Raw genomic sequence first — 27,840 nt, forward strand, 5'->3', positions numbered from 1 at the left:
CAGTCTCACAGACACTGCTTTATTTGTAATTATTTCAAGGTTATAAAGGGAAAACTACAGAAGCAGTCAAACAAGCTAGGGGACAAGGAGCACATCTTGCCCAAAACGACTAGGATTTTATTAAGTCCCTTACTCCTTTTCTTCTGCAGCGGTTCCTCAGCTCTTCCAGCAGGTGTCACCATAATCACAGAACAAACATTCAACAGCATGGTCTGTAACTTTATTTTTCTAGCATAATAATTTAAAGTATTTACATACTGCACACTCACTGTTTTTACACAGACACTTACTCATATACCTATGAACCACATCTACAGGTTTCTCTGTAAAGACTCAGCACAATGTGGGGGTTTCCAAGCACGGTGAAGAGGGCAAAAAGTGTTTTGAGTCTTCTCTAAAAGAGCCACACGGCTCTGTGAAAATCAGTGTTTTGGCCCAAGTTTTAAGCTCTTCTCCCAGGAGACCTGAGAAGAGCGATAGCCTATTCATATGCTGGCATGGTCTGAAATTCTTCTGGCTAAGGACCTCAAGAGACAAGTGTAAGCAGTATGTTCCTTAGAAACCCCAAAGAAAGCCTGGCCATTCTCTACAGAAATATTTCATTTCTAAAAGTTATCTGTGGGGACTGTAAAGTTGTATAGGGACACTGATTACGAGGGAGAACCCACCACACTATATAACTAATACTACTGATGTAGTACATCTCACAGGGATCCTTCCCAGCTAAACAAACTTCCTTTTCCAAACTGTTAGTAGAGGTGGTAGTTCTCTTCTCCCCCCAAAAGGATGAAGGTGTATCAATCACACACTCTAAAGCCAGACACTGTAGAAACTCCTATTGTTTTTACTTTACCTTTATACTATTTGCACAAAAATAGTGGTTAAAAGTATCCAACGTTTTTCCTTCCTTGTTCTATTCAATTACTAGTTACTAGCTAGTGACAGCTTCTAAACTTGGCACATGGCTCCACAGATGAACAAAAGTGGCCATGCTTCAGAGCTCAGGGTTAGTTGGTTCTAATCCAGCTTTCTTAAAAGGACCTTCTTTTACAGGGTTAGATCACAGCTCTCTGGGGTTCAGCTTTTAAGGATGCCTTCCTAATTTCCCCCTAGGTGAGGGTTTGCCACCTCCAGATGAACACACAATCCTACCCTGTGATGATATCACTTCTCTAAGAAACACAACTTTACAAAATGATACCCTTTTCTGCTGCCAGCCTGAGTCTGTCAGTGCCACTGGCCAATAGGACATGGCAAAAGGCATCACCTTGGCCTAAATAACTACAGTATTTAAAGTTCATATCTCTTGCTTTCATTAATGTAAACCTTAAATATTGAAACACAAATTGTATTACTTCTTGGAACCAAACAAACACTCACATTTAGATATAACAATACAAATCTATCTATTTAGGAGTTAACTCTGCTACTCTCACGGCCTTTTGTTAATTCCCTTTTATTGTTGGTACCAACAATGGGATGGAAGAGACAAGGAGAGACTTTACCTTATGGGGATTTCACTAAGTGACAGGAACAACTGCCTAATAATTCAACTACAGGTGTTAAGATGGAAGAGAGCTGAAAAGACAGATACGCCTTGGGCAGCGCAATGCCTAGTTATGAACATCGGGACTCAACAGCATCCACAGGCAAGTGCGTACTAATACACACCAAGGAAGATTTTCTGTTCTTAAGGCCCTACACCTGGACCTCAATATCATAGGAAGACAAACAGCCAGAGTTTGGAATCCTGAGGTGAGGGGAAGGAGACTTTGGGGTGGAGCCAGAGAGCACTGTTAGGATTCCAAGCAGCCAAGGAAGAGAAAGTTAAGAACATGATTTCTACAAATTGCAGAGAGGAAGAGCAAGGCATGAACTCTACTGAGTTGATGATTTTGTTTTGCTCAAGGAGTTAAAGAAGGGGACAACTACAATTTAAACAGGGATGGGGACCAGCTCAGGTGTAGCAAGATGCCTGGTGTCTACCTGAAACGGCCATCACCAAACTCGTACTTAACAAACAGCAGCTTCAGAAGGGTTAACCTCATAGGCCACATGTGCTCAAATGCCACAGTCAGAGTAACAAGGACTGAGTTGTAGCAATACTGTCCCCATGTTCTGAAAAAGTGAGTTAGAAATGGGGCTCTTAAGTGAGATCCGAGTATTAAGAATCAAAGGTACTTACAAGGGAGCCGACAACTTTTCCTCTCAAATTGACACTTCAAAGGAAGGGAGACAGCTCCATCAGGAACCGTGTACCTTGGCAAATCAGTAGCAATGGGAAGTGCAGGAAGAACACCCAGAGTAGCTACAAACTGGTCACCTTCAAATGGATTGCTGCGGTGTCTGTGTATATGCACTGTACATATTAGCCAGGTACACACATAAATATTTAATATATAAAAAATAAAGTGCTTTCTAAGAGGTCCCTAGGTAGGGACATTATAAAACATTTCACAAAACTGCAAAACAAAATTGATACAATCAAAAAATACTACAACCAACATATGTGAAAACAGCCAAACACATAATGTACAATCTGGCATTCCAGGACAAACATCTGTCATATACACGGTATATACATATATACTCTTTCACTCAATATATTATGACAATATATATTTAAAATTTTGTTATAGACAAAGAAAAAAAAACCCAGAAAAAAACAAACAAAAAAGAAAAAAAGAAACAACCCCTACAAAAACACAATAAGGATCAAGCATGTGAGTCCAAGACCAAAGGACAAATCTCTGTCACCTCCACTGCTGCTGCTGGGGAAGATATGCCACCGTTCCTTCCTGGGGTGCAGCGCCTCCACATCCTCCAAGGCACTGTGGGCAGCAGCAGTGAAGTTGGCGTCACCAGTGGTGAGCAGGTCAAAGACACAAGACTGGAAATAGATGTCCTTCACTGGCATCTTCTCGTGGCATTGGGTGCTGGCAGTCTCCAGTGTGTAGCCAGGCCAGGCCTGTGCTGAGGTGGTGCGTGGCAGGCTGTGCCCCAGGATAGCAGACACCTGGCCTTGTCCATCATCAATGCATTCACTCAAGGGGCAGCCGTTCACACACAGCTGCAGGTCCTGGCTCTCCTCATAGGACATGGCCAAGTCTTCAGGCATCCGAATGGCGAGGGTTAGGTAGCGACCCAGCTGCCGCACAAACACCGTGGTGCCTATGTAGCGGGCATGCATCTCTACGTAGCGGCCACTCTCCCTCTCCACGATGTGAAGGCTCTTAATGTCACCCCCACCCCCACTGGTGGTGCCATCCACAAAGGCAGCTGGCAGGTCATCTGTCACAGCTTGGTAGACTTTCTGATCTGTACACTCATGGTGTGCTTTGAAGATAATGGTGATCTGTGGGATGGAAGATGTACAGGTTAATACAACTGGAGGGGAGCTGAACAGTAACACTCCACAGTACTAGGGAACTCTCCCCACCACTACGTTGGAGCAGAGGCTCCAAATGCAATGCAAAAGCTGTTACTCAGCTTTCCTGACATAGTGCCCCTGTTGGGAAACAGTCCATTTTTATTGGTAATTTTTATTTGTCTCCTAAAAATTACCCAGGCATGGCACAGCTGGGGTGGGGGTGGAGGTTCCTTTTTAAGATATACAGAAGCTTTGAGGGACTTAATTAACAATATATCTTTAGAGTCTTGCCTCTAAAGAGATCCTACATTGGACTATCTCCATTTCACATGACTCATCACTATAAACTTAATATAAATACTGAGAGATGAAACAGGCTTTTGGGGGGACATCTGCAACAACTACCAATCATGTGCCTCTTGAGAGATTTCTCTAAGTCTCTTAATCAAATGTTTCGCATCACTGGTTAATCCCTGTGACAGGGAATTATTTGGCAAGCATATAGCTCCCAAGCACTGGCAGAGATAACATGCCCCAAGTAACAGAAGATGTTTTCCCCAAACAGCACCAGGGGCCTTGGACTCCTCACATCTTTTCCCAGTTAGCTCTCAATTTTCCAAATGAAGCAAGCAGTTCAGGGAGAAAAAACTATCTATTGCTAATACAAAACCTTCCCTCTGTAAGACCATTTCCTTTCTTGCAGAATCCTTTCATTATAAGAGTTATAAAAACCACTGAAACAAATGAACCTGCTCCCATTTTTGCAGCCCACATGTGATGAGAGAGGCCAACTAGGAAGGGACAGGAGTTCCCTGTGTGCCACCCAAAGCAGGAACACTTCCCCAACTGAAGGAGCATCTGAGATTTGGCTAATTGTCAGTTATGTGGTAACAGTTTTGGGTTTTTGTTTTGCTTTTTAGTAAAAAACAAAACAAAACAAAACAAAAAAAACAACAAAAAACTGAATAAAGAATTGAGTGATTTGAGTCAAGAAGGCAGACAGACAAGCCGCACATTCTCTAAGTCATTCTGACGGCAAGAACCTCTAAGCTCCTGCAAGAGAACTAGTCAAAACAATGGACCCTTGTTAGAAAGGTCAGAAATGCCCCCCAAATCCTCACTACCACCCTCAAGCTTATGTCTGAAGTTTTTCCCCGATCCAGCCAGCATTTGCTCACACTATTTAATTCCGCACGTTCCCACTGGTGTTAACTTGACTGGAATTTTCCAGCCATTTCATTTTACTTCAGCCAGTTACAAAGCCAGATCGGAGCCAGCCGCACTACAGCAGCTGGTTAAGTTCATATCCGTTGTTTGCAGCTGCAACCGAAAGCCAGACAATGTGCTGTGAAAACCCTGGGCTTTCTCTCCTAATTACCCAGAGCCACAACTTGATTTCACTACCAGCCCTTCTCACATTTCAACACCTTCTTAACAACCCTGAGAAGGTGACCAGAAAGAGATGACTTCAGGAGAACTGTGGATTCCAACCACGGAACCTTCCACTGTGAGGGGCTGTGAGGTGGGTATCTAAGGAGACTATAAAATAGATTTATTTGGTGGCTCTAAAGTCAGTTTGACAAGTCCCCGTTTAAGACATGCTGGGATTGCTAGGAAGTGAAAAGATTAATTCAAGTAAATTCTGCTCCCGAAAACATGGGAGGAAGACTAGAGAGCACTGAAGGTTAACAATACAGACAGCTAAAATAAGAGCCAATAATACCATTTTTACAGTCTCAATCCTTGTTCAAAAACAGAAGATGTAACAACTCAGTAATGTGTCTTTCTAGTCTAACAAACTTCAAGTTTAAGCCCACTTGGCATTGCATGCAAGAACTGTGAATTTTTACATTATGAAGAGTGAAAAGGAATTCATTTTTGTTGGGGCAACAAAGCAGACATGTTCAATTGCAAACAAGTTACCAAAAAAAGACAACGGGGGTCAGCATTAAGATGAGTGGAGTAGTTTCATGTTTAACCAAGTCTGGTTTTTTTCATTAGGCACAGCAATTCTAATTCTGCAACTCAGGACTCATTTAAATAACCTCACACACTTATCCTTTGCTAGGCAAGGCACATGGAAAACTAGCATTCTCTAGGATCTGTACCTATTAAATATTGTCCTCTACCTCACCGATTTTTGTTTACTCATTTTGCTTGAAGTTGATTTTCTCTTTGATAAAATTATAGTATTTCTCACTTGGCTATCTACTGAATCAACATGCTGAGATAAAACAATCTCAAAGCATGAGTAACAATTCCTGAGAGGGCCCTCTGTAGTAAGTATGTATGGAGCAGGTATCTAGATATGTAATCATTGCAATGTAGAAAAAACTCTGGGTAACAGTTTCACATGACTTGAGTTTTGTAATGCAATGTCATTCCTTGGAACAACACAAGCTCTCAACAAGCGACCACTCAGCCGTGAACAGCATGAAATCCATTTCAGATCGTCTACCTTTTCAGAAAAGCAAACTCATTCATCCGTAATAATTCTTACCTCAAAAATACACAAAATTTCATTGGAATTTTTGCAAATTCCAAACTTTAAAAAAATTTCCATTTTTTAAATGGTTGCGTCAAGAGCCTAGAATGGGTATTCTAATCTGTAGAGAGGTTTTTACTCTGCATTTAAAAATCATAAAACACTGCTATGCAGCTTGCTTCCCTCCACTAACTGATCCACATGCAGTAATAACTCAATTTGGCACATCTGTTCAATGCCACATCATTTATTATTGATGGGTGGCATTTCTGTGCATTTAAAACATCAATGCCTTTTGTTAAACCTCCCCCATCTAGTCCCTCTCAACCCCACCTTAGACAAACTACTCTAGCTCTCCTCATTCATTTTTAATCTCACTCCTGAGATCTCTACCACCCACAAGGTCTACGAGGAGGAGGAAGATCGCAGTTACAACAGGTCAACCTCTGCAACGAGAACTTAAGGTTTGTTGTAAAATCAAGAGCAGTGGTTCTCAACCTTCCTAATGCTGCAACCCTTTAATAAATACAGTTCCCTATGCTGTGGTGACCCCCAACCATAACGTTATTTTGTTACTACTTCCTAACTGTAATTTTGCTATTGTTATGAATCATAATATAAATATCTGTGTTTCCCTGCAAAAGGGTCATTTGACCACTGAAGGGGTCATTACACACAGGTTGAGAACCACTGATTAAGAGGCACCTGCCTGCTTCTCCTTCCCACCAGCAAGAAAATGAAATGTATGAAATGAAATTGAACAAGTCCATGAGGAAAATCCAGGTCCTGCCTTACCCGGATACAGAGAAATCTTGCCAAGGCAGAACAGCCTGTAAAACACTACACACAGGTTTTAAAATACAACTCCCCAAAGGCTTTGCAGTCAGCTATCTGTGTGCACTGCAGCTCTGCATATACTGTGGAAGAAACATTTACCAGTGTTCAGTCAGATCACTTAGCGCTGCAAGTGCAAAGAACTTTCTGGAATGAATCCTCAACAAGAGAACCAGACTTTTAGAGCTCATCATGGGACTGGAAACAAAACAGAAGCAAAGAAATGAGCTTGAAAGGCAATTTGATTTGTATCTGGTGAAAATTCTGCCCATGTACAAGGAAGTTAAAATAAATTTTACTTCATATAATTAGCTGATGTGTCCACAGTGTCACATTGTCTGGGTATGGTTATGATGGAAAAACAGCAGACCCTCAAGGACACCAGGACTGGGCTCAGAGCCCTTTCATGTCTGCACAGGTAGGTGCAATACAGCCCTGACACTCAGTCCTCCAGACGGAATAACAAGACCGTTCCAACAACAGCACATGCTTCCACTACACTGGCTTTGTCTCCATCCCTAACACACCCAAATTCTACTCTGGAGGGCCAGTGTTTCTGAATTTTTGAAATGCTGGCCAAGGAAGCTCTGAAACATACCTTACTTCATCTCCAGGGCCACCAGAGTGTGGATTGTAGCTGGAGCCACCCCCTTTATACAGGCAAAGAGGAAACTGACCTTTGGTAACTAAAAGTGAGAGTAACTCTCTCCCTTTTGTGAAACAGGGAGGAAATTCACACACCCTCATTAGGTTACCTTTTTTGTCTGAACAATTTCACACAAAACCTAGACACGATTTTACATGTAGTATATTACAGGATGGGCTGGGGATACATGCTGTCACCGACAATTTTCCCAAAAGCATCAGGGAGATGATCTGTTAGGAAGCTGTAAATTTAATAAACTGGGAAGCAATTTTACAATCATTATTCAGCTTACATCAAATATTATAAGAAGTGCAAGATGTTGAATGATTTTATTGGACTAGGACAATGTACTAACAGTTAAGACAGCACACTTACAAGGTGAGCAGCATATTAAAAATCTTACCCTAGACTCCTTTTAGGGTTTAGATGAGACTAAGAAACACACTGCCTTCAAAACAGTTATCAAGTATGTATGCTGCTCTACCCCCAGGTTTCCTTCTACAGAGTTCTGCATTCAGAGCATTTACAGGATGCAGAGAACTGGAATGGCTCACGCTCAGTCTTCAGTGTTGCCCTAGGTGATGAACACAAGCAAGAGCAGGGGCTGTTTTGGCTGTTGAAGGGGTACTTGGCAGCAGATAGAGAATTAAGAAGCCAAACCAGAGGGGAAGGACACCCACAGCTGAAGGCTGCGAGGGTGGTCCAGAGAAGCACTCAGCCCAATGGCTGGAAAAAGCACCGAGAATGAAAGCAATCTGGCCCAGGGATAACACAGAAAGGGACAAGCACAGAAATGCCAACTCTCAAAAAACCAGTTTCTACATAATTAAAAAAAAGGAAGGCGGGAAGCATAAACAGGCACAGAGACGGGGAAGTTAGCCAACTTCCTTCTCCACACCAGCGTAACACCATGCTGAGCATGAGGAGGCAAGCCCTCCAGGCCTGTACACCTCAGCAGCTCCGAAACCTCTAAAACTCTGGGTTCAGATTTTGCATGTCTTCTTCAGTTAGGGTTCAGATTTTGTAGTGTGAGGAGGCAAATATCACCATGTTTTTTAGATGAGAAAGTAAATGCCTGAAGTATATAGACATAAGCTGCCACTGTGTTTCAGATCTGAGGCCGATAGGACTTCAAAAGTTGAAAGTGGTGAGGGCAGTAGCCCTCAGCCAGGCAGAATCTGCCATAGAAAGTCCTGGTTTCCAGGGGCATTCCCTCTGGATAAAGTAGTGGGCAGGGCTACAGACCCTTCCAGAGCTCAGGGTAATGGTTCCACTGTTGTTTCCTAAACTGATGGAGAAGAGGAAGCCACAGCCTCTCTGGCTACTTCTTAGCATTAGGAAGGGAAGAAAAAGCTTCAACTTCTTTACAGTACACACAGATCTTGCCAGCTCTACGTTCAATTTCAAGTTCTCAAAGTTACAAAAAGAAAGAAAGAAAGAAAGAAAAGGATCGAGATGGTCAGATGGGCAGGAAAAGGGGAAGACATCTGTACCTGCCAAGTGTCTGGAGGTCCAGATTGAACCCCGAATCCGTCTCAGCAGCACTTGCCCAGGAGATGAGAAATTCATGTTCAAATGCTGTGGTACCCACTCCATCCACAGTGAAGAGACCGAGTGCCAACATGAATGAAGTCTACCAGAATTAGCTGGACCCCACCCCACCCCTACTCACGCCCCAAGTACTGAAATAACCAGCAGAGTCGGAGCAGAAAGAGCTCCCATTCTCCAGCAGAGTGGTTTCACTTGAGTTCTAGCTAGGATCCAACAGTACCATAGGTTTACTCCAAGTTTGTCTGGTTAAAATACAATCCTTCTGAGTGTGTTAGCTCTCGTTGCTTACCACTCAGACAGGCTGAGCACTGTGTTAAGTCGCCCCACCCACAAGAACACAAAATCCAAACCCTGGAAGAGCGAGTTTTACTGCAGTCAAAACAAACAAAGACAAAATGGGAAAGGGAGCATTTCTCATTGTTGTACACTGTAGGTAACTCTCGCAGGCCACATTCCACAGAGGCAGAAAGTGTCTGGCTAGCATTAACTGAAGCCAACGACAACAACAACAAAAGTTTCCTTCTTACCCCTTCCCCTCAAAACGTCGACTCAAAGAAAACTGAACAGGGCAGAGAGACATTTGGAAACGTGACAGAGAAACAAGTTCTGACTCTCAGCTGTGTGTCTGACTTTTGGCTTCCTGCCGCTTGCTGCCTTCAACTACGGAGGAGTGTGGATGTATTCTGAAGCATCAGAGGCCTACACCACCCAAGGAATCCTGCCTGGTTAGACAAGCCTCTGGTTATCTCACTTACCAAGGGGGAAGGTCTCCTCCTTCCAAGGACATCTAGGATTCAGGGAATGGGCAGTGTCAGGAAGATTACAAGATGGTAAAGATTTTTTTTACCCAGGGTGTTTTAACACAAGTGGAAAAAACAAAGGGATACTTTATCTGAAAAGCACAGCATAAAGAATAACCAAGGAGCCTGCCCATCTTACAAAATGCTTTTACAGTACAAATCAATCATCCAGTGAAGATTCCCCTTTCTCTCCCAACATGCACTTGGAAATCTACCTCCAGGCAATTTACTGAAACTACACCACACAGTAGTTCCTGGGTCTAACACTTTATAATCCAGTACAAACAACAGCCTGGCAGGAAATTGAAAAAGACAACACACCCAGTCCCACCCAGGAGCAGAGCTGATTTCTTTAACATTTCAGTGCTAGTTCTGAAATAAATTCAGGAATGACAAAAAATGTCTAACACAGGACTCAATGAGGGTTTTAAAAAGGAGATGGGACCCTGAAAAATTAATTAAGACTGGTGACCGTGGAAATACAGATGCAGGTGAGCGGTACATTGACTGTGGGAGGTGGGAAGCTAAATCCCAGGGGCAAGCAAGGCAGGAACAGCATGTCTTGGGTGTAGCCTGTGACAGGCTTTCACATCATCTGTCCTCTCTGTATTACTTCCTGACACCTGTGTCATCTTGGGAACTAATGTCTCTGGGAACCAATGCATCTACCAAGAGGCTTTGAAGATGTCGGGTCTACACACAAATCCCATACTTTCCCATGACTGTACATTTTAGGTGTGTGCCCTGCTGAATGCAGAGGCTACATTCATCCCTACATCTTTGACATGTAGTTTTTTTTTTTAAATGCAGCAGCACCAAATTTATGACATTTAATTAGAAATTACTACACCAAGGGAGTTATAACTATAAACTTCATTCCTATCCGTTCCCAGTATGTCCGAATACCGACGACTCTTACAACTTTGTAGCCAAGGATCATAAGGAACAAATCTCAAAGAAATGGCTGGAATTATCTAATATATATATATATATATATATATATATATATATATATATATATTCCCACCGAAAGTAAATCTCAGATTTTAAGGATTAGATACTTCTCTAGACAACACGCCCTTGCCACCATGACTACCACCACAAGCAGGAACAGGGTCCATACACCTAAACACAATTCAACCAAAGGGAAGGAAGAATGTCTTCATTGATAAAAATAAAAGATTACTATTGTGTAGCTCACAGGTATCCACAGTTACTAAAACAAAGTGCTATAAAAACCTGGCTGCAAGAAAAAAAAATGTACTAGGCATGAGGTCAGGAGAGGACAGGTTTCCAAACCTTGATCCATAGATGCACTTAAAATAACAGCCGAAAGTCTTTGTAATGCAGACGTGCCCAGCTCCAGCTCCAAGTCTATCTAGACAACAGATAATGACAGAGTGATTTACATGTTCACTGCTGCTGTCCAAGTATTGAAGGGCTATCAGAAAAAAGTAACCACAACATGCTCTCGTGCTTACAAGGACTGGTGGGTTTCATTAGAATATACAGCTGAAGGAGGACATTAGCCAAAAGGAAGAAAATCAAGCTGTCTCCAGCTCTGGTGGAACCTCTCAGGAACTCCAAGGAAGGAGTTCCAGAATTTGAAACTTAGAGAATTATATTATGGAATATAAAATGATACACACAAACAACCCCGATGGGCCTGGCATCCTGTTATACTTTGGATAGGCACTGGGTGCTACCCAAAGGGTGACAGGAGATGGTGGCCACTCTCAGCTGGCCAGTACAAGTCATCTGGTTTGGGCAAGCTGACTTATAGCAAACTCTTTCTCCTCTCACTCAAGGAGGGAGACCAGGATGTGTGGTTCCCAATTCCCGACTTCCACTTTGTTTTCATGAGATTTAAGTATTGTATAGGAAAGTGGTGGGGAAAATATTTTACATAAAAATTACAGGGAACATAAAGCAAAAAGATACTTGTGAAAGTCATGATTACAAATACAGCCATTGCTAGGTAGGTAACATGAAAGTTTAAAACTGAAAGTATTTTGAAAAGTTATGGAGAACGTACTTGAGACTGACTTACTTTTAATTTTTAAAATTACATTTTTTCTATGTATTGTGTGTTTGTATGTAAGAGAGCTTGTATGGCGGTCAAAGCGCAATCTGTAGTCGGTTCTCCCCTACCACATGAGTTCCAGGATTTAACCTCAGGTTGTAAGGCCTGGCCTCGGGTGCTTCGCCAGCTGAGCCATTTGCTGGCTGGGGATTGATGACTTAAAAACTGTTCACTTTCATCTTCATGGTTTCGTAGGTCTGAGGAGGTAACTCAGGTGCTCTGCTCATGTTAGGCAGCCCTCTCCCACTCATCTGTACTATGGTCTCAGCAACTGTAACACATGCTACTGGAAACACATCAAAGGCCCAAGAACTCTACTCTTCAGGCACCTTTTGTGATCATGCATTTAAATATCCTCTCTAAGGACCTTTATTTAAAAACACGTCCCAGTAACTGCATGAGGTGACTGAAAGTGACAAAGAAAATGTGCAAGCAAAGGCACTAAGCCAGCCACCCTCACAGACAGGTGACCTGGCTGCTCTGGAACATGTGAGGTACAGGACAGCCACTGCCACATGCTTCTCGGGGGCCAACAGGGTGTGACTACCTCCTCCCCAGTAGGAAAACTGCTTTTCCTTTGTGTCCCTAACACTGCCAGTTCTAATACTGTCCCCTCATTTCACGTTCAGAGTCGGCATGCCTACATGTGCCTCTCACAGCCGAAGGTGGGGAAGATTGTATCTGAGATGAGGTGAGGTGTGTAGGTGTGCCAGAAACTCTTGCAGCCCCAGGGTGGAGATGAAAAACTTGCCCTAGCTTCTCACCTTCAATAAGATATCTACCTGGCAAGCTGGCCAACTAGTACAGACTTTTCCAGAGAGGAAGAGAATGGCGGGTGAAAGGTATAGACACAAACATGGAGGTCCTGAGAATGAGAAAGCATACCGTGCTCCCTGTGACCATGTCCTTCTTTCGCATGTGGAGAGGAGATAAATCACACTACAGGCCTGTCTGTCCTAACTCACTCACTGCTCAGATGTGGAAAAAAGTTTAGTTAATAAGTGCCCCTTGAGTCCAGTGACTTCGTCTGGTTTTATTCTCTTTAGGTATCATGCTTTGGTGACAGGTGGGAGGTACTTTTGGAAGGGAGACCTCACTAAGCTAAAGCTTGCAGGAGGCTGGCTCGAGAAGCCAGGCTCCTAGAGCCCAGTTGTCTTAGTGACCTTGCTGAGAAAAATACCCAGAATCTAGCATTTCTCTTCAGCAGTGAAATGCATGGGTGTTTCTGTACCACAGCTGGCCTTCCACATCAGTTAGTCTTTACATACAGCAGCCCACAGCACATGTCTTTGGAAACGCCTGACCACACAAGCAAGGTTCAATATCAGCAACGTACAGTGCTGAGTTATCTGATGCTGGTCTAGGCAAATCCAGAAATTCTCAGTAAGAAAGTGAAGTATACCTCAGAAAGACTTGATGGATTTATAACAGGATAACATTTGGGGAGGACTAGAAAGCTGGGGGGACCTGGATGGAGGTTCACCTCCCCAGAAAGTTACACCTTGTCTCTAGTCCCCCCCTTGCAGTCTCTTTTCTTTGCCTCTTTCTGGCTTACCCGAGGTAAGCACCCCTTTTCACAGGCTTCCGGCATCCCGTCTTGCCTGAGGCTCAAAGCAGCAATCCTGTCAAGCTAGAACTGAAACCCAAAAACACTTTCCTCCTTTCAACTGTCTCTCCTCAGGTATTTGTCACAGAGATAAAAAGGTAAGATGGCTGATTAACATGAGGTAAAATTCTCATGAAGAAAACCTTTTCAAAAAAAATTTTTTTTAAGAGAAAATATTGTAAAATAGAATTAGAAAAAAATTCAGGCTTTATTTAGAATGAATTTTGTAAGGACATTGTGCCTCAGTGGTTTTTTTTTAATATTGGTTTTTCGAGCGAGGGTTTCTCTGTGTAACAGTCCTAGCTGTCCTCGAACTCAGAGATCAGCCTGTCTCTGCCTCCCGAGTGCTGGGATTAAAGGTGTGCGCCACCACACCCAGCAACTATTTTTATTTTTATTAATGGTTAAAGTCCTTAAAGGTAATATTGTGTAGCAATGTTAGTTAGTGTTGCCGATTTCAGCAACACATATCATATAGGTCTCGAGACAGGCCATCAAAAACAGCCTTTCAGATCCTTGGGCACCCGGAGAACACAAACAAAAAAATAAAGAGTACAGAGACTGCTGGGGATGGAAGACCTTAGAGTAACTTGTTGAGCGGCATGGTCAACCAGATGTGCAAAACACTAATGTCACTCTCCTCCTGAACCTCAGAGGACCACTTTTTTCTCCATTTTGAAAGAACAAAATCTTTGGCTTTCACCAGATGGAGAAAACAGACCTGTGTTTTTTATTAATTTGCTAATCTTACGTACACTGTAAATTGTTCTAAATATATTACTATTTATATATACATAAATATATACATATATATTACTAATAGTTTAATTTGACCAAGAGTCTTCCAAATCCTCAACTCTGAACAATGAATAACTTTCCCATTCCCAATGTAACGCCTCATCAAATCCTCACGGGATCTTCAGTTATCCAGGAACTATTCCCAAGTTTCAGGTGTCTGATGACTGTTGTAATCCTGGATTTTTGGCAATGGTCTACCTTACAACTTCACAATCACTTATTTTACACACACACACACACACACACACACACACACACACACACACACACACCGAGTTCATGGGTATCATGAGCATGCAGATACATGCAAGTGCCTTCAGAATCCAGAAGAGGATCAGATCAAGGAACCAGTCGCAGATGGTTGTGAGCTGCCAAGTTGGTGCTGATAACCAAACCTCTACAAGAGCAGTAGGTGTTCTTAACCGCTGAGCCATATCACTAGCCCCATAATTATGTATCTTTATAACCTAACTTTTACCAAATACATATCCTGAGATCCACATAAGAAAAGTTATCTATAAACAAAGAAGAGCCAGGGAAAGAAACGTTTATTTTGAGATGTAGAATTTGCCAAGGCAAAAGGCAAGCCTGAGATTTTACTGGGTTGAAGTATAAACATTTCGGAGATCCCCTAAAATGTCTGGTTCAGTGCACCAGTCTTCTTTGCTCAAGAGCAATGGCTTCTAATTTTAGATTTGTGACACTCCTGGGTGTCTCCAGATATCTCCTGAGGTGCTGTAAAATTCCCTTCACAAAATGCCAAGGAAAATAATTTAAACTCACTTAAAAATATGCCTCACATTTGAAGGCGCGCGGGGGGGGGGGGGGGGTGTCGGTCAAATGAACAGTCACAAGACTTCAAAAGCCTGATTCTTGTCAATTATATTTAGTCTATGACAACTAAGGAACAGATTAATAAATACAGGAAATTAAAGCAAGATGAGACAGTCAATTTGTGGCGTTTGTAGCCGAGGACGACAGGGAAGGAGGCACTGTGGCTGGGACACTAGGAGAAAGTCCTTTATTTACTAACGTACGTTACTTAGCACTGACTGGAAACCCACTCGACGCTCTCCTGCCTTGTACTAAGACACTGGTGCCTTGCAGTTGGCATCATTTTCTTCAAAATAAGCACAGAGCACAGACACTGGACCAAGGTAAACGTAACTTAATTTTGCCGACTTTCCCCTCAGCTTCTGGTTTAAACTGTTACCACGAGGGTGTGAGATTACATGGGGGTTATATGGCACTGTTCTGCAATAGCCAATCCTTAACTTCCTTGGTTACCAAAAGGTTAGTAACTAAAGCACCATTGTGGGTTTGCCACTGGGAAGCCTGGCCTACAGCCATTACATTGACTATAGTTTCTAAACCTCCAATAAAGAAGCTTCCTGATGGGCCACTGCCCCAGGCTCCACAGCTTTCTTCATCCAGAACACCCACTTTACTCACTTGATAAAGCTGACTGGGGATTTTTTTTTTTTTTTGAGAAGAGTCACACACACACACACACACACACACACACACACACACACACACACACACGTAAGCACTCACAAGACAGCATTAGAGAAGGCACACATTTTTCTCATTAAACAGGTCTGCCTTTTCTCCCTGGAGAACTTGATTTCACTGTTTATGTTTTATTCTTCATATCACTGACTATTTAAGTTAAGATCCACATTTTGCATGCCAGAAAAAAAAAATCCTTATTAAGTAATCCCAAACATTTACCAACCCCGTTAATGACTTTCCAAGAAGATATACAAACGGTCCCTCTGAATGAGGCCTTCATAACACACCCCAAAGTTGTTTGAAGGACCAAGCACCTCAAAGTCGTGAGTGGAAAGAGAGAAGGAAGACAAGGAAGTACACTTGCCTTGTTAGTAGCGGTTGCACTGGATCCGGGGACCACAGGAACATTCGTCACTTGGACCGAAAGGTAATTATTGTCTATGAGTGGCCAGGCCCCTTCCACTTTGCATGTCTGGAAGTGATCCTTGAAAGTTCTAAGGTGAGGGTCTCCAAACAAGCCGCAGAAAAGGTAATTGGGAGGGCTCTGGTCCCCTCCCCTGTGGTCTCTGACTCCCCCGTGGCTGTGGTAGTTACAAGGGTCATGGGTCACTTCTGGGTTGGTAGAAGATGTGGGTCCATCCTTCGAACAGTTCCTCTGGCTCATGAGGTCACTGATACCCAACACAGCAGAATGGTACACCAGGTTGCCTCGGCAGGCTTTTGAAGTTTGCTGGGTGCAGCCGGCATAGGCACGGAGTGCCTTGCAAAACTCAGAGTCAAAGCCATCGGAGGCAGAGTTCAGGTGTGAAGTGAGGGACACGAAATCTGTGGTACATTTCTGGATTCGACATTGAGCTGGCTGTTGGCAATCACCTACGGAAAAGAAGACAGGACCATGCATGTAAACGCTTCATCACTTCTGAGCATCATAAGAAGATGCTGTTCTCCCCTGGGAACTGTCTATTCTATCTCAGACTCCTACTTAAGGTGGTACTGAGTTACCACATCTATCATATAAAGCCACTGGGAAAAAAAACTGGATACAGTTAACTGAAACTTTAAAGCTTGGGCTTTGGTAACTGAACACGAGTTTAGTCTAGGAATGTCTCCAGGTTAAAATTGCAAATGAAATATTGTTTCTTGTTTGCTATTTATTTACAGATTTTGACAAAGATTCCTCTGTTCCAAAGCAAAGCCAAAGACATGGACTGTTTTGACTTTTAAAGCTGTGTGAATTATTTGTTTTGGAAAGCACTGGGAGAGATACACTATGCACAGGGCTATGATTAAAGCTTACACACCCAAAGAAGGACTAAAATTCTTAATTATAGTATGTTTAAAGTATATTTACCTGATATTTGTATGGCTATAGGGTATGAAAATTGGCTGGGCGGTGGTGGCGCACGCCTTTAGTCCCAGCACTTGGGAGGCAGAGGCAGGTGGATCTCTGTGAGTTTTAGGCCAGCCTGGACTACCAAGTGAGTTCCAGGAAAAGGTGCAAAGCTACACAGAGAAACCCTGTCTCGAAAAACCAAAAAAAGAAAATCAAGGGCAAAAAAAAAAAAAAAAAATCCAAGTAGTAAGTCATTCTATCTTTCCTGAGGTACATTACTAACAAACTACATCCACAATGCCCTCGCTTCTATAAAAAATGTGATTCACTTGACCATGATCCAATTTTAGTTCTCCCAACACATCTGTCACACAGATCTCAAACAAACCACAAACACACACACACACACACACACACATACACACACACATACACATACACACACACATACACACACACACACACACACAAAACCCTAAAAAAGTATGCAACATCAAAACTGTATTTCAAAACATGAATCAGAGAGCTATAAAACCAAGAATTCCCAGTGTGTGTGTGAACATACACACCTCACCTTCCCTCTTTAGTTAACTGTCTGAAGAAAAAGTTAAAATGAAAACCCAAGGATTAATGCCCCGCATTAAAGAAATTTCCAAATTGTCTTTTTTGTCACTGCTTGTCTCATACAACAATTCATGAAACTTCTCAAAGCAACAAGAGAAAAGGACAAAAATAGTGAGTTCGAGGCCAGCCTGGGCTACCAAGTGAGTTCCAGGAAAGGCGCAAAGCTACAAAGAGAAACCCTGTCTCGAAAAACCAAAAAAAAAAAGGACAAAAATAACAAAAAAACACTAGTTCAGTCATATGCACCAATCGATTTTATATTGTTTCAAAAAGTGAGAATAGATTTACTGAAAGAAACATTGCTCATGTATCTTAAGTCGTATAAAATGAACTGTAGCATGTATTTGTCACTTGAAATTCCTTAGAGGCGTTTAACCTATGGAAGAAGTCTTATTGTTTTCTCCACATTTTAGCAGCTTCCTCTTCTGAAAAAACGAGGAAGTTGTTATAGCAGCTTTGTGGGCTTTTCCAGGCATAAAGTATCTCACATTTTGTATTGGGGCGGGGGGAGTCGTCGATATCACTGGGTCATTCATTGATTTTGGCTAGTGTGTGTGTGTGTGTGTGTGTGTGTGTGTGTATATTATATTATGTGTATGAGTGTTTTGCTTGCATGCATGCCTGTGCATATGCATGCCTAGTGCTCTCGGAGGCCAGATGATGGTGTTGAATCTCTTGGAACTAGAGTTACAGATGACTGAGCCATCATGTGGATGCTGGGAATCCAACTGGGGTCCTCTGGAAGAGCAGCCAGTGCTCTTAACTGATGAGAAATCTCTCCAGCACCTACTTCTGTTTTTTTCTGAGACAAGGCAGGTCTCATTGAATTGTACCCCAGGCTGACCTTGAACTTGCAATCTTTCTGCATCAGCTTCCAGAATGTTGGGATACAGGTGTATGCCACTATGCCTAATTAAAATTAGTGGGTTATTTTTAAATATATATTTATTTCAATATGTGGATACATTAATCCTTAGGATACTGATACCTAAAACTTCATCTGATAAAAGACATCATGTAGTAGTAAACCCTATATTGATTTAGATAAGTAATTTAGAACGGATGTTTTAAAATTTTAATTAAATGGTAAACTGTTTTTGTTTTGGCTTTAGTTGTAGAGAAGTGTAGGAGATAACAATCTGTCATCGCTGTGAAATTTCAAAGGCCCTGAGAAGGAAAAGGATCAGTTGAGACTCCATTGTCACTTTTACCAAAATAAAGGAGATTAAAATTATTTTACTATTTTGGAGCTATGGACTTATAGCAACCACTAGACCACTTTAAAAAACAAAATAAAATAATCATCTTTATGTGTTTGGTCCATTTAAGGCTTGTTCAGTGCAACGCTGACCAAGGAAGTCGATTTACAGGACTCCTTTCTCCCAGATTTATTCACTTTCAACTACTTTTAGTGAACAACAAGACAAAACAACAAAAGCAATAAAAAAAAAAATCACTCTTCTAGACGCCTTTGAGCCGTTTGTCAAGGGAAAGGCATACTCAAGACCTTGCCTTGTCCTGGTGGGATTGTACACAACTAACTAGCGTGAAGGCCATTCTCCTTTACATTCCTGACTAACACAGTCATCACCGACAGCTGAAAAACACAAACAGTGGGGTGACAATTATACCACTCTTCTTTTAAAATCAGACACACAGCAGGCACAGAACGGGAAGCCAACGCAGGGCCAAGATCACTCACTAATGAACAGCTCCTGGACTCGAAACAATGGCAGCACCAGAGCTTTCCGCTAAACTTGTGGGGCCTATTTGTTCTTTTTATGGTCTATAAAATCCATCCGAGCATACAGTTACTTATAATTATTTCAAATAGTCATAAAATATCAAAAGTAAGAAAAGCATGGAGAAAAGCACAGAATGTAAGTGCTGAAGAGGAAGAAGACGCAGCACTCTTATTCCCAGTGGGCTCCTTTGTCCACAGTCCCTCATTCGGTTCCATTCTTTACAGTAGGAAGGTGCTGATCACTTTGAGAAATCACACACAAAGCAGCTCTTTGGCCCTGGATAAGGGTCCTAACAACCCTTGGCTGTAGATAGGATCAGCGGGAGGAGGGCTAACTGAAAAGAAAATGCTTAGAGGTTAGAATTTTTAGCTCCATTGCAGGCTCCTGTATAATGACTAATTTGCAGCATAAACCCAGAAATATCCAGGCTTCATGAATTTATAATGACAATGCACACTTTGCCTGTTAGAAGCGGTAAAGTAAGCCTCCTGTCAAAATGCCAAGACAATGCTGAGCAGAAACACGCTCCAGGATGTAGCCAAGGAAGCCATGAAGTGTATGAGTAAGCAAGAACTCCCCTATTTGATATCCACTCAGGAACTGCAATGGTCTTAAGATAAAATAAAACATATACGAGAATAAAGAAATGCCATTTTCCAAGGGCAGAATTCAAAAGATGCCCTTACAAAGAAAATTTTTCTATTTTGGGGTCAGATCATCTACAATTGGTGTGATGTGGTGTATTTTCATGCCAGTTACTGTAAGTGCTAAAGGATCCGTGGTCTAGAGCTTTCATCATTTTTTAATGAATCAGACATAAAAGACTGACCATGCAAGACAGCCTCCTTCACGCCAGGACCGTGAATCTGCAGCACAGTCACCGGTTTATAATAAAGGAAATGAGATAGGAAGCTGATTTGAGTGAACTGTAGAGCCATATGGGGCACCGAGGCAAATGATATGGACTCAGACGTAAAACATATGGTAGTCCATCTGCAAGAAGCACTTGCTAGGTTCTCTGGTCTGGAAAAGAACCCCCTCCAACCCCCCACCCCCACCCCTGCATTTCAACAGCACCGGTCTTCAAAGAGCTATCTCAAAAGAACTCCACTCCAACAAGTTCACAGTAATGAGAGTCTTGCAAGTCCATTGGGTCCAATCTAAGGGTGAGCATATACTGAGTTTCTGAAAGGAACCTCGTGTTCCAAATTCTTTAACCAAAGCACCTTAATTTTGGAAACCTTTAGTCCAGTTTCTTAGGCCTTACACAAGGCAGGAAGGAAATCTCCAGAACTACTCCCCAGTCCTGTCAGGACCCTAGAGCAACAAATATCCAAGCTGCCAAAGAGAACAGAGCTCTCAACCTAGCATTTCAACTTCCCTTTCATGAAACGCAGTTTGACACAATGGATTTTTCTCCCCAACACTCCTGAATACTGGCACATTAACAAAAAGTTTCCATGAAACCACAGGCAGACATTTTTTCCCCGAGGTTCTAAAGCTACTAATTTAAGGCCTTAATTATTCCACAACTGGCTATTACATTTTTAGTGCGACCAGTCCGTGTTTCCAAGTGACAGTGTCAAAATGTTATACCACCTCGAAGAGTTGTCTCTTCAATGTCACTTTATTCCATTACTTAAAAGACCTCCCGGCTATTTTAGCACGGTTGGTATGCCTTTACAAGTAAAAAGTTTTTAGTACAGTTGAGTGACATTAAACTATTCTCCAGATCAGAGCGTTGTGAGTGTCATCATAAACACAGGGGGAAAAGGCCTCCAAGGAAATCTATGTAATGCTCTGGTTTTTCAAGCAGAAGGACAATGATTCTTTTGACTTTTGTATTAGAGGGAAATTCATGGTCTAGGCAAAGTCTTAGAAAGAAATGATACTTATTTGTAAAGAACACAAAAGTAGGCATCACATGTCACAAGGTTCAGGTTCAGGCTTATTATCCGAAGAGCACATTCCTCAGTGCTGCGTCGCCAGGAGCCCTGCCGACCTCCACAGGGCAGCACACATCTATCTGTCAAGCCCGCTAGGAACCTAAAACACGAGGCTAGCCTCAAACACCTCTTCAATCCGCCAAACTCTGCTCCCAAAGCGGCCTTGGCAAAACCGAAAGAAATCCCGGATAACTTTAAGTTCCTTCGGAATCCACCCCAAAGTTGGGTGAAAAATCTTTGCACCCGGTGCGATTCCCGGCCTCGCCGCCACCCGCAGCTGTAGGGCGGCAGCAGCAGCAGCAGCAGCACAAGGCTCTAGTCTCCGCTCGCAGGCGGCTGAGGCAGCGGAAACCCGATCCGCAGCGGCTCCAGTAAACACCCCCGTGGAGAGCAATAAAGCCCCGGAGCGTTGGTCCTGCACGCGGCCCCCGCACGCCGGGATCGGCGAAGCGGCTGTCGCGGGCGGAGGCCGGAGGCGGCGGCGGGCAGGACCCGGCGCGGCGGCGGGGCGCCAGTTAGAGCCGTGAGCCCGCAGACGGTGAGATCCGTGCTCGCCCGCTAGGGCCGTGGCGTTCCGGAACCCAGAACAAAGCCCGCGCGGCCCGCTCCCCACCCGGCCTGCGCCTACCTGCGTGGAGCAGCCCGAGGCTGAGCAGCAGCAGCAGCAACAGCGGTGGGGGAGACGTCGGCCAGAGCCCGGGGCGGCGGTTCTGCTCAGCCCCGGCGGCGGCGGGGGCGGCGGCGCAGGAAGGTGCTGCTCTCACGCCCATGCCCGTCCATGCAGGTCTCGTGCGCTCCGGCGAGGGCGGCGGCGCGGGCGCAGCGGCTGGGCCGGGCCTCTGGCTGCGGCATGGGCCGGGGGGCGCGCCTCGCTTCCTCCTCTTCTTCCTTTCAGGCCAGCGTCCGAGACCAGCCGCCGCCGCCGCAACGAACAGGGCGTCGCGGGCGGAGGGAGGTGGCAACAGGGCGCAGAGACATCGCGGCGGCCGGACGCGGCAGGCAGAGAGAGAGAGAGAGAGGCGGGAGAAAAAGATACAAAGACCGTGAGCGAGCGCCCAGAGCAGCCCCGGGCGCACCGGCGGCCGGGCCCCCGGCTAAGCGTGGGCTCGACGCGCGTGGAACCCGGGGAACCTCACCAGCCGTGGCAGGCAGCGGCCCGGAGAGCTCCGCACCCGTGGCCTGCGCGGTCAATCAATCTCAGTCCCGCACTTTCGCCCCGCCCCCGCCGAATTCCCACCAATCCGGGGAGGCCCCGCCCCCGACCGTACTCCTTCCCCCTTCCCATTGGCTGCAAGCGTGCCTCCCGCCCTCGCACCTCCCTTCTGCGTCTCACTCAAGTTCCGCGTCCGCCGCCCGCGGGTGGGGCAGCTTCGCTAGGGCCCCGCCTCCTACCGGCTTCCTTGTGCTTTTTTTTTTTCTCCCCCACCCCTTTCCGCGATCACGGTTTTCTGGTACCCAATAGAAATGGGCGACAGCGACTTTCGCTTGGCCCGCGTTCCAGGAGAACCGGCCTTTAACCTCTCCTTGAATTAATGAGCTCAGGTTCAGCTTCCTCCTAGTTTTTTTTGTTCGTTGTTGGTTTTTAATGACCACCACCCCTCCTCCTCCTTCCCGGCCCGGCTGGCCAGCGGCTTGCAGGAAGCCAGCACTTTCCCCGAGCTCCGTATAGCAGGTTCCCCCCAACACATTCAGCCAATCACATCTGCAGGACCTCGTAGCAAACTTGTCGGGGTCTCTAGGTAAAACAAGAGTCCAGCCGAGCCGCCCTAGGCACTCAAATGACACCCGAGGTCCGTAGCAGATGGATGGAATGAGAAAGGACCTGCGAGCTCCCGGCGGAATTCGCTGGCAGCTGTAGGAGGCTCTGGTGTTTTGGTTTCTTTGACATTTTCCCTGCTTCAAAGCTGAGAGCGGGAGTCAGGGATTGGGCGAACTTCAACGTGTTCGGTTACAAGGTAATTAGAGTAATGAGAATGGTGAGTTTTTATGCAGTGTAATTATTGCCACGATTTCTTGTTGCTCAGTGGCTTTTCCACAAATATTCAGCCTATTAAATTAATCCAATGGTAGGTCTGTTTCTACTTGAGTTGTCCTCCCAAACCAAGGGCAAACCCCACAAACAATCGCCAAGGGTTAGGAAAGCACTTGTGGCGTTGAGGACAGGCACTAATTTGTTATCAGTTAGTGTGAAGTGGTATGTCCTTTGGAGAATGGCGTCAGTGCTAGGAGCCACATTACCTCCCCTTGCCATTCCACAAACTGTTCAGGATTGCCATTTAAAATGCACTTACTGCAATCTAAATTACAGTTTGCAACTTTACCTGCTACATTACTCAGAATCTCTAATTAGGAATCTCCTATCAACCACAGACACATTAATATTCCACATGTTTACAATGTGCTAATCAATGGACCAGGATAATTGGGGGGGGGGAGCCTTAGGTCTCACTATCTCACTCATTAGACACATTGTGAATTCTTCAAACCACTAGGTCCCTAATGAAGGAGACCTATCTGTTTTTACTGTAATTTTTCATTACTTATTACATGCTGTGATGACTCAAGTGGTAAACACACCTTTCGCTACCCAAGATATAATCCAAGCCTTATGTCTATCTTTAATATGCTTAATAATAGCTTCAGAGTTGCCTGGAGAAATGACTTTTCATGGGGGGAGGGGTGGAATGTATCTGACAATTTTACATAATGGTGTATACTAAATGTTATCAGAGCAAAAATTTTTACCATCTTGCAGTTACTACATATAATCCATGAGATGCAGTTCAGAAAATACTAATTAATATCTTTTAAAGAGTGATCACATGACTCTCTTGTTAAAAGTCCTTTTAGCTTGGGGCTGGAGAGATGGTTCAGTGGTTCCTTCCAGAGGACCTGCATATACTTCTCAGTGACCACTGGCAGCTCACAACAGTCTGTAACTTCAGTTCCAGGGGATCCAAATTCCCTTCACCTTCATAGGCATCAGACACACACATGGTGTACAGACATACATGCAGGCAAAACATTCTTACGCATAGAGATTTTTAAGTGCTTTTAGCTAGCTGACTAACAGCAAAATGTAGAGTTTTCAGTTTTTAATTATATCCTATAAGGTAAGTTATGTTGTTATCAGACTTCATATAACCAAAAAGTTAAAGATCAATGCATTCAATTTGGTTTGGGTCTTTCTGCTGATGACTTCACTAGGCACTATCATGTTATTTTAAATACATGGGGCTTTAGATATTCTTATCAGTAGAGGGCACCCTCGAGTTGCTGAGAATCCTCATGTCAAGAAAAAAACTGTTCAGAGGAAAAAAATTCATCTCTAAGGTGTTTTATTGCTCCTCTGTTGTAAAATTTGACAAGCTTAAGACATGTATGCCTAACAATTCACTTTTTATTACTGCGTAAGTGTTCAGCTGCTATAGGAAAATGCTTTCTTTTCTTTTCTTTTTTTACAATTAAATCACAAGGTGGGTCCTGTTTTTATGACATTAGGTCGTTTGACACACTCTGGGGGTGAATCTGGACGCTTAGCAAGATTTGAAATCAGCTTGGAAATCAAGGGCATGTTGATGATGATTTATAAGGCAGCCACTTTTCAAGCTCGTGTGTGTCAAGTTTAAGTAGAATTTGGGACTGTACAAAGAAAAACCCAGGGAGGAAGCTAGAACAAAATTGATGATTATAAAAGTTTTACATTTTAATTAGAAAAAAAAATGAATTGATTGGCAACTTGAGCAACCCCAAAATCCACCCTGGGTCTTACCACTTACATTCTTTCTCTCTTCCTTTGTTTTCAAGAAGGAATTATGAGACCAGAACAGTACATCCAGAAGACCCAGCAAAGCATACCACGCCATGGACATGCAAATGGGATGCCAGAAACGATAATAGATTTTAAACATGATGCAGTTTCATTTCCTGAACCCTTATATAGTGCCTTAACTGTTCCCCAGGTACTGTATCTCCACATCCAGAAACCTAACATGAGGATCTGTACTTAACAGCTCACCTAGGACCGAGAAGCCTTCAGTAAGAGATTTGTGAAACCCATTCTGGAATAAGGGCTCCCCTGCTGCTCGCTGCTCCACAGTGTTTGAAAATCAGGGGCTGGAATAGCCCAGAGTCCAGGAGCCCCAAGGCATGTAGCTCCTGGCTTGTACTTACATCATTCTTAACCCTTCCGCACCTGGAAGGGGCTCAACGGGATCAGGATGCCCCCGAGCTCCGGAACACGCAGGACCTAGGTGTAAGAGAAGAGCCCCAGGGTTCCGTGTGAGCGCTGAGCCCCAGGAGAGAGAGACCGCGGATAGCGCTGGAGGTTCATAACCCGCGCTTACAGCCGGGGCCCCTTGATCCCTACAGACTCCAGTGCGGCTCGCCTCTGGCTCGCAAGGCTAGAAGCAGCAGGTGCAAAAAGCATTTGGGAGCCGCTTGCCAGTGCTTGGAGGTAATGCGCTTCCTGTCCATTTATCTCAGGAAACCAGCGCAGCCTTCCCTTCGAAACAAAATTAACCTCTCATTAGCCAGCCACTCACTCCCAAGAAGGCCTTAAAAGCTTTACCCTCTCGCTAATGTATTTAGGCTCTTCTTCCAGGCAAACGAAGCCGAGGCTGTGACTAACATCAGCCCCAGGGGGTCCAATGGGCTCCCTCAGGAGCCAGCCGCTAGCCTTTCACCAGCCTAGCCTGGGAAACTGGCCAACCCAGGACCCCAGTTTGTAGAAACAGGGCGATCCGACACCCCTGAACGAACTTCACACCCCCAAAACCCCAGGACAAGTTTTCTCTCTTTTTTGGGCCCCTTTCTCATCAACCCCCCCAGCTCCATTGCTCTCAAGGAACAGGGAAGGGAAGCTGTGGAAACTTCAGTGGCCAGCTGTCCCCGGGTCATGGGCGACGACTGTCCCTAGGGAAGCGTCCATGGAAAGCTGGGGGTCGGGGACAGCCTTCGTTAAACTGTAGTCAGTTCCAGGCATTGCGAATTAAACGTGGCCAGGAGCTTTTGGAACGCTGGGGCTTCCTCACCCTGGGCCCCACCGCCCCGAGCCTGGCAGATTTATACCACACAGGTGGACGGAGACCTAAACAAAACAGTCCCGGCCGCTGCCTGCCGCTCGCCCCCCACGTCCTCCTGGCCCACCGCAAACTTCAACAAAATAAACAACTCACCACAGGCATTCCCTTGTCTGCAGCGCGACGCTTGCCAGCTGGGAAAATAAGCCGCAAGCCACGCGGCCGGGGCGCAGAAGGGAGGCCTCGCCGCGCCCGCCACTCTGCCCCAGGTGGGCGGCAGGCGGGCGGCTCCACCCGGGGGCCGCTCTCCAGATGCCGGTTCCGGAGCGAGCTCCGGGGCAGCGGTGGCACCCCGGAGCCAAGCGGGGCCCCTGCCACCTAGGGGGCGAGGGCGGGGAGACAAGTCCCTCTCCCCAACTTCCTCGCAACTGCTTTCTTCCCACTCCCGGCCCCCGGGCCACCGCCTCGGACAATCTCTGCAGGGCCCCGTGCGCGCGCTCCACCGCGCTCCCCGGCTGTCCTGCTGGAGACCCGACGGCTGGGAGTGTGGGACGCCTCTGCCCCCCGATTCCAGGTTTCGGTCGGCTCTCTCCTCTCCCCGGGTCCTACACCCGGGCTTGCACAAAGGCGCCTTTCACGCCGGCAGCGCCGCCCTCTGCGCCGCCCTCCCGGCCCGCAGCGCTGCCTTTTTACCCACCCGCAGCATCGCGGTCCCGGTGGGGACTCCGCCAGTTGTCGCCGGGACGGGGCAGCGGCAGACGCGTGCGGGGTTCGCACAAGCGCCGCCTCGAGGGCAGCAGATACTCTCCTCTGGATTTCCTCCTCGCTTTCTATAGCTATCCACCAGCGCCCTCAAAGGCACGTCCCCCCAACTGTCCTCGAGGGTCTTCCTACTGAGTGTAGCTACGAAGGGGGTGGCAGGGATGGTCCTCTGGACGTGTGCGAGCATGAGAGTGCTATCGTTCCTGGCCACCTGAGGTTGCCAGTGGTAACTTGGCCTCACGGCGGGAGAAAGGGCAGACAGAAACCCTCCCAGACCCAGATGAGAACGTGTGGTGTAAAAGAACCGGCTCAGGAAATGTTTCAGGCCGACAGTCCCTTCCCTCCAGTGGAACGAGACGGGGGAGGGGAGATGGAGCTATGTTCTCCAGAGGGGTTCTTGAGCTTCGTAGGTACTCAGCGGCGGCAATTTAGCTCCCTCGTTTTAGAACAAGAGTGCTAAAAAAAAATTGATTTTTTTCTTCTCTTTTCTTTTTAGTTAAAACAAAACTTCAAGCAGCTGGACTCAGGTAGTTAACCTTACTTACCTAACTCAAACGCCTTCTCTCCTCTACCCTTTCCCTGCAGTCCCCCCATGTAACGGTAGAGGCAGCATGGGGCAGTGTGAAAAGGGCGGGACTTCGGCGTGTTGAAGGTCAGAACCTTGGGTTCGCAGTCAAGAAAAATGTGGAAGGCTGAGGACTCAACTCCTCCAGGTTCAGAA

The 27,840-nt window shown here is 45.1% G+C and overlaps 1 protein-coding gene across 1 annotated transcript; it reads right to left on the reverse strand.

Annotated features, from left to right (window-relative positions):
- Rgmb (repulsive guidance molecule BMP co-receptor b) lies at positions 1-26,596 on the reverse strand. The gene is made up of 5 exons (XM_028866570.2): positions 26,514-26,596; positions 25,510-25,585; positions 21,965-22,224; positions 16,053-16,561; positions 1-3,355 (listed from the first exon to the last, which is right to left on the reverse strand). The coding sequence occupies exons 2-5, from the start codon at positions 25,512-25,514 to the stop codon at positions 2,696-2,698; spliced, it is 1,434 nt and encodes a 477-aa protein (XP_028722403.1). The 5' UTR covers positions 25,515-25,585; positions 26,514-26,596; the 3' UTR covers positions 1-2,695.
- Between the last annotated feature and the right edge of the window lie 1,244 nt (positions 26,597-27,840).

This window comes from Peromyscus leucopus, chromosome 8a (assembly GCF_004664715.2).
Source record: "Peromyscus leucopus breed LL Stock chromosome 8a, UCI_PerLeu_2.1, whole genome shotgun sequence".
In the NCBI taxonomy this organism is placed as follows: Eukaryota; Metazoa; Chordata; class Mammalia; order Rodentia; family Cricetidae; genus Peromyscus; species Peromyscus leucopus.